Here is a 7542-nt window from a genome sequence, read left to right as displayed (position 1 = left end):
CGTCCCTCTTGTGCTGTTCCCCAGAGCTGGATCAGGGCTGCAGGGGGGGTCTCCTCAGAGCGCAGCAGAGGGGCAGGATCCTCTCCCTGAGCTGCTGCTCACACTCTGGGGGTGCACCCAGCACACGGGGGGTTCTGGGCTCCAGCACGCACTGAAGCCGGGTCATGGGGAGCCTCTCATTGACCAACACCCCCAAATCCTTCTCAGGGCTGCTCTTTCCAGTCTCCCCCAGCCTGTAGCTGTGCCTGGGATTGCCCTGACCCACATGCAGGACCTTGCACTTGACCCTGTTGAATTTCATGAGGTTCACATGGTCCCACCTCTCCGGCCTGTCCTGACCCCTCTGCATGGCATCCATCCCTTCCCCCCCTCCAGCGTGTCGACTGCACCACACAGCTCTGTGTCATCAGCCTTGTTTTATGTTCTGACCTTCAGGGATGCTTTTGACCATCACTGTAGGGCAGATGGGGGATGCACCTGGTTCCCATGTTATAATCTTGGTGTTTGCTGCTTCGCATCGATATGAGCTTGTGCTTCAAACCTGTGGATGAAGCTGAATGCTTTCCCCACCCTAAGAAGCACGTACAGCTAATGAATGATGCGAAAGGGATGAGGTGGCCAAGCCACTTGTTTTCTGCTGTGGAAGGAAGCTCAACACTGAGAATGAGTTTTGGCTTTAATGAAAGTGACTCCTGTGTTTGTTCTTTATTTAAGTAGCAACATGTTTGGGCCAATGGCAACTTCTGGCGTTTTCCTGGTCACGTACAGAGTTTCCTGAAGACAGCCTGGGGGCATGCTTGGGGCCAAGAAGATCTTTCTTGAGTAGGATAAGAGGGTAAATATCTGATGCTTTACTCTTTTCTCCCACTCAGGCATCTGTGGCTCCTGTGCCATGAACATTGCTGGTGGAAACACGCTGGCCTGTATCAAAAAAATTGACCCTGATCTCAACAAGATCACTAAAATCTACCCTCTCCCCCACATGTATGTGGTGAAGGACCTTGTCCCAGTGAGTATCTGCCTCCTTCAGCTTGCCACCAAGGGTAGTGCAGTTCCAGGCAGCGTGGGGTTTGCATTGGGTTGGAAAGGGTAACGTTGGGAGGTGCCAACAAGATCAGGTCTCACAATTCACGTGTTACTCCTGTTCTCTGGCTTGGGTAGATCTGAGCCTCACAGCAGTGACTAAAGCTGTCCTCACTTGGAGGAATGTGGCAGGTTGAGGTAGAAAATGGCACCTTCCATTAGGGGGGTAGCAGATGTTCAATGTCATGCATCAATTTAGCTTGATTAATGTGACCTCTTTTGAATTCTAGGACTTGAGTAACTTCTATGCACAGTACAAATCCATTGAGCCTTACCTGAAGAAGAAGGATGAGTCAAAAGAGGGCAAGGAGCAGTACCTGCAGTCCATAGAAGACCGTCAGAAACTGGTCACTGCTTCTTTTCTACCCTTGAAATCCCTTCCAGATTTTAACCAGACCTGGGTTAAACACTAACATGCAGTAGCTTCTAGTTCCTTTAATGATCAAGCTGTCTGGTGCAAAACGCCATGTGGGTGGAATCCGCTTCTGAAGTGCAGCATCGTGGCACGCTGGTGTTGCTGGGGATAACATCTGCTGATGAAATGCAGTCATGGTTGTGATGGGACTCTGATCTCATTTCCACTGTCTGTAAAAACACTATAAAAGCTACAGGCTTGTAATATCCCAGTGGAGATAAAGCACTGCAGTTCATGCTGGCATGCAGGCTCTCAGGCTTGGCGCTCTCTTGTCTAGCTGCAGCATGCTAAGTAGTGCTTTCATGTTGCTGCTTGCTGGGTTTTACCCTAAAACCAGTTTTACCCTAAAAAGCTAATGGCAAAAAGCGAAACCCTTTTGGATGTGGAGCACAAGCATGATGTGTTTGTGCTTGTCTTTAAATGTCTGGCTTTTGAGGGCATTCTTCTGGGAGTATAGTGGTGTTAATCCAAAGCTTCTGCAGAAAGCTGCAGGGTGTCTGAGGAACAGCTGAGACATAGCAGCCTTTTTAAAACTGATGGTGTGGGTGAGTTCTTGTCTGGATTTCCCTGGCTGCCACAGGAGGTAGCAATACAGCAGCAGTTTCCCTTTTGCCTCTGACCTGTCTTGATCCATCGCTTCATGGATCAGAGCTCAGCCTGTCACTGCGTAGGCACAAAGTGGGCAGGCAGCCTCCATTCTGGCAAGGGGTAAAAGGGACGTGAATATGAACAGCAGAGGAAGGCCGATGAAAGGGGATGCCATAAAAACACATGAGCTGCAGTCATCTTGGAAGTTTTCCATGATGGATGTGCTTGCTGCGGAGCTACAGGGCAGTGAATAGACCCATCATGTGCCTGAGATGTTGGCAGTGTCATGAGACTGGTGCTGTGACATTCTCAGTGACCACAGGGTTTTAGAGTCTGAAAGAATCTTTATCTGAGGGCACCACATAGTTCTCCTGCACCACTTTGTAATGTTATCTGATCTGTTTTATCTTGTTGCTGAAGTTCCTCTGGCTTTGAGAAGAGTGCAGGAGAAACATGGATGCAGCTGAAAAACCTCCACCTTTTCCTTTGAATCATCAATGATTTGAAATGTTACAGTGAGAAATAAGACAAATTTTGGGTGAGGAGGTAGCTCTGACTTGCAAGGCTTTCTGAAAGGCTAATGCAGGTGACTTGTTAAAGCTCCCAGGACTCCTGGCATCAGGTACCTTTCTAAACTAAATGCAGTGGTACTTTTGTCCCAAAACAACATTCAGATACATAAATTAAGCTGGACTGGGCTCTGTCTCTTAGCCTGGGGGGTTGATTGAGCTACTAGGAGACTTGGGAGAGTTTGTCTTCTGCCCAGTGTCACTTCCATGTAGGCCTTCAGTGCCTTCATCTCTGTAAAAATGATGACATGGCTAAAGTCTTGCACCGTTCCATTCTGTAAGCGCCTGGGGATGCCCTTGAAGCACATACTGACCTAGAGCTCTTCTCCCCGAGGCTGTGGGGCAGCCTCTTTCTCTCTTCTGCAAGCCTTGAATCCTTACTTGGTAACACATTTGTTCCTTTCCTCAGCCACTCAGTGGCACAGCTGGAAGGATGGAATGTCGGAGGATCAAGCCATTTCCTTAGTTTTCTTCAGTTTATGCTTTTTCTCCCTGTTGTCACAAAACCCTGGTTTGAGCTGGGAGGATGGGATGTGGGGAGGACCTGCATGTAGGAATTACTGTCTTCCAGCAGTGCTGCTTCTGTGTAAGGTTTTCAGAGCCACTCTGTTGCACCAAGTCACTAGAGGGGAAAAGTGGCGAGGGAAACACATGCTCTTGTAAAGCCCCTCTTTAAAAGGGGGCTCTGTCAGGGGTTTCTGACTTGACTGTAGTCTCCTACCCCATGCAGGATGGGCTCTACGAGTGCATCCTGTGTGCCTGCTGCAGCACCAGCTGCCCCAGTTACTGGTGGAACGGGGACAAGTACTTGGGTCCTGCTGTGCTGATGCAGGTAAGGACAGATCCTGTTATGTGGGGCTGCTGGGGGACGCCCTCACCTAAAAGCGGGTCAAATAGGTGGGACAGTGTTACACAGTCCAGATCTTGGGCTGGAACTCATGAGGGAGGTGTTGCTTTTAGTACTTGCCACTGGTTACACCACCTTGAAGAAGCATTTGGTGTGTCACTGCCTTCCAGGCCTATCGCTGGATGATTGACTCGCGGGATGACTACACGGAGGAGCGTCTGGCTCAGCTTCAAGACCCGTTCTCTCTCTACCGTTGTCACACTATCATGAATTGCACAAGGACTTGCCCTAAGGTATGTGTGTGTCCTGTCTGGATCCCTAGTGGGCTTCCTGGCTTGTTTCCATGCACCCTGCTTGAAAACCAACAGGGAAGCACTCACTTTAGCTTACTTTTCCCCTCAAGCTTGCCTCAGCTTGTTCAGCCTCTTGAAACACAGCGAGTTACCAGCAGTTGTGCTTACAATAGTGACCGTGGCAAAGTTTGTATTACACATTGCAAGAACATCTTTTCCTTGTGAGTGAGGCTCTGACTTTGAGAACCTGTTTCCAAGCTTTAGAGTGTGACAATAGAGTGCTGGTCATGACAGGGATGCTGCCAGAAATGGTACAGGGAGGTCTGTGCTGTGTGGTCCCATCAGTGGTGTAAGCACCATAATACTCTTAACCCTCCACACTGCAGCCTTAAAATCCAATAGTAGCAACTGTCCCTGGTGTATTGTGCAACTTGTGTACTGGAGAAGGCTACAAGAAGGTTTCAGCACCCCTGGGGGACGTGTTTTCTGCTGACATCCTGCTGTTAGGGCATTTCCCAGACGGTCTGTTCTCTGGTATTTCTTTTGAGAACTGAGCAAGCTTTCCCAAACCAGAGTGTGCCTCTTCCTCATCTTGCAATGACCTTGTGCCTGTTGTTGGGCAGATAATTGAGTTTTGCTTTCCTGCCAGCTGTGCTTTGCACAGCCTTTGCTTGCACCTGGTGGTGGAGTAATTCTTGAGCTGTGAGCTAATAGAAAGGTAAATATTTGAGCAGATGACAGATGGGGAGAGGAGGTGATTTGAGATCTTGGTTGGCACGGTGCATGCTCATTTTTGTGTGTTTCTCAAGTGGTGCCCTGACTACAGACAATTCTCCCTTTGTAAAGAGAGTAAGCTCCTGATCTGGTGTCAGCTGTTCAGCTGAAGGTGAAGGGTTCAACTTGAAGACCTGGCTGCACAGTGTGAGGAAAAGGCACTTGGTCTTCAGTTTGAGACTCCTTTGTGGTTAATAGCACATTGCTCCTCACATGCTCTAATCCTGGCTGTTGTCTTGACCAGCCCTGATAGACTGCACAGTGAACTCTGCACCAGGGGCAGTTCCTGTTCCAATCTCAACCATACTCTCATTTTGAGATTAGCCATGCTCAGTTTGGTAGCAGTACTGCAGGATTAAGGGCCTTTGTGACATGACATGTCTATACTGTAGAAAAACCTCCTTAGGGAAGCTTAGCTGGCTTGTGTGAGGAGCATTTACAGCTGGTGACTGTGTTCTTGCTCACTTCCCCAGTGTTCTCCAGAACAGTTTTATTTCTAGTAAGGAGAAAAGCCACATCAGCTTTTCCACATCTCAGCCTGGAGAAGAGAAGCTGCGTAGAAAGCTTAGAGCAGCTTCCACTGTCTGAAGGGGGCTGCAAGGATGCTGGAGAGGGACCTTCATCAGGGACTGGAGTGACAGGACAAGGGGTGATGGGTTCAAACTGAAACAGGGGAAGTTCAGGTTGGAGATAAGGCAGAAGTTCTTCCCCATGAGGGTGCTGAGGTGCTGGCACAGGGTGCCCAGAGAAGCTGTGGCTGCCCCATCCCTGACAGTGTTCAAGGGCAGGTTGGACACAGGGGCTTGGAGCAACCTGCTCTAGTGGAAGGTGTCCCTGCCTGGGGCAGGGGTTGGAACTGGAGGAGCTTTAAGGCCCCTTCCAACCCAAACCAGTCTGGGATTCTATGATCTCTTGTACCATCCCTGTCAAGTTTTACAAGGCAGTTTCCTGTCTCCAGAACTCATTTGTAACCCCTATAAAACTGTTGAATTCAACCCTGCTTAAGCTTTGTTAGAAGTCCCTGTCCCTCAGCTGCTCATTCTCCTCTTTGATCCTCGTGTTGCTGATTCAAAACCAGTCCTCCAAATCAAATGAGCCTTTTTCTTCCAGCGGTGAGCAGTGCTGCTGGCCCAGCCTGCAGGTGGAGGAGCTGAGCTCCCAGCACTGCTGCTCTACTCCAGTCTGCCTTGCTTTCCCCCTTGGAAATTGAGGCTGGCGTGCAGCAGACCTGCAGCAGCGTGCTGAAACCCAGGGGCTCTGTGTGCCGTGGTACCCAGCCTGCCTGGAGCCGGCTCTTCAGAGCTGTCTCTCATCATCCTTTAACCTCCCCATGTTGAAAAGGAAGCACAATATTAGGCTGGACTCCAGCTTTTAGGGGGGAAAAAAGGGTGCTGAGCACCTCCTCTGCCAGCCATATGCGTGAATAGCAGCACATTTTTGACCTTACCATGACTTAGATTGGGATGAAGCAGGAGGTGGGGGCTTTAACGTGCTGATTTTCCTATTTTTTAGGGTTTGAACCCTGGTAAAGCAATTGCTGAGATCAAGAAGATGATGGCAACTTACAGACAGAAGGCAACTGCTGCGTAATGCTGCTCCCTAACTGGAAGTGGAACACACAAACATGCTTTACCTAAAGGAATTTATACCTGACTGAGCAAGAGAAGGTTCCAGCAGGGAGTTTGGTGTTTTCCCTATAGGTTTGCACGTACAATAAATACTGTAAAGAACAAATAAGAGCTGTTACTTTATTAACAATATAGAACTGATGCTTCTGCCTCTGTTGTAGCATCCCCAAGCTCTCTGGGATGCGGTTTTGAGTGTGTGAGCAGCTGGGGTCACCTCTGAGGCTCTGCTGTGGATGAGGATTTGAACGTGGCCCTATGGCGGAGACGAACAGAGACAGAGTATCTGTGGTGGCCTTGATCCCACGTCTTGAAAGCGAATGCATGTGTGGGAAGAGACCTGCAAGTCATAAACCCTGTTGGCAATGAGCAGGAAAATGATGGCAGTGGCTGGGAAAAGGGAATGTTGGAAGAATCTCGCCTTGTTATGGAATCTCTTGGAAATCCCCTGGGTACCTTAGTGAGGATCTGGAGGTCACAGGGTGAAACACCAGTGGCGTAGGAAAAAGGTGTCTTGCCACTGCCCTGCTTGTCATGCTGCTTCTCTATTCCAGCTCCTCAAGTAGATGAGATTTATTAGAACAGGGTTGAATCTTCCTCTACAAGTGGTTTTGTAGCTCCCAGTTGCTCCAACTTGTGATGTTCAGGGTGGGTTGTGGCTAGAAGCAGCAGTTTGCAGTCCTAGGGAGGTGGAGAGAAGGGAAGTGCTTTGGTTTGCTCTCCAGTAGATGAATTTGTATCTAGATGGAGTGAAAACATCTAGAAATGTCATGATGCTGCTTCTGGGATGTCCTGTGCTCACCAGGCTGCTGCCAGCAACTGAAGATTGAGGTGGAGAAGTTGTCTATGGCTCTGGAAAGGCTTCATCCCAAAATGACATGGGGTTTTCCCTGTATCTATCCCAAGTGGAACCTCATGGCTGCCTCAGGAAGCTGAGCAGATGTTGCTGCCTTAATATTCATTTGTAGGAATATTGGGGCACTGCAATTCTGTGTCACTGAATTGTCCATCTTTCCTGTGTCTTGAATGAGCTGGGCTTGGAGCAACCTGCTCTAGTGGAAGGTGCCTCTGCCCGTGGCAGGGGTTGGAACTGGAGGAGCCGAAGGAAACCTTGGCTTTATCTCCCTTCCTGGGAGAAAAACCAAAGCTCCCTTGTGCAGGGATGAGGATGGGGGGCACGGCTGTTTGGGGTGAGGGGGTCAGAGCAGCCCTGCTCACAGGCACTGCCTGCTCCAGGCACTGGGTTTGCAGCGGTTGGAGCCCCACAAAGCAGAGCTTTGGCTGGGGGGCTCTGCTCTAGGGGTGCGGTTTGGGGCTGTACCCAGTTCGTGGCTTCAGAATCCCCCTG

The 7542-nt window shown here is 49.6% G+C and overlaps 1 protein-coding gene across 1 annotated transcript in view; it reads left to right on the top strand.

Moving 5' to 3' along the window:
• Positions 1-6303, top strand: part of SDHB (succinate dehydrogenase complex, subunit B, iron sulfur (Ip)) — a gene marked incomplete at its 5' end in the record, with an annotated part of 9803 nt that extends 3500 nt beyond the window's left edge. Inside the window, 5 exons of the mRNA XM_010012147.1 lie at positions 873-1009; positions 1314-1430; positions 3386-3487; positions 3673-3795; positions 6082-6303. Coding sequence (XP_010010449.1) covers positions 873-1009; positions 1314-1430; positions 3386-3487; positions 3673-3795; positions 6082-6159 — 557 coding nt within the window. The remainder of the gene's footprint in view (positions 1-872; positions 1010-1313; positions 1431-3385; positions 3488-3672; positions 3796-6081) is intronic.
• Positions 6304-7542: the final 1239 nt, after the last annotated feature.

This window comes from Nestor notabilis, unplaced genomic scaffold, assembly GCF_000696875.1.
Source record: "Nestor notabilis isolate BGI_N333 unplaced genomic scaffold, ASM69687v1 scaffold16553, whole genome shotgun sequence".
Lineage (NCBI taxonomy): Eukaryota > Metazoa > Chordata > Aves > Psittaciformes > Psittacidae > Nestor > Nestor notabilis.
This window is presented reverse-complemented; position numbering and strand designations above follow the sequence as displayed.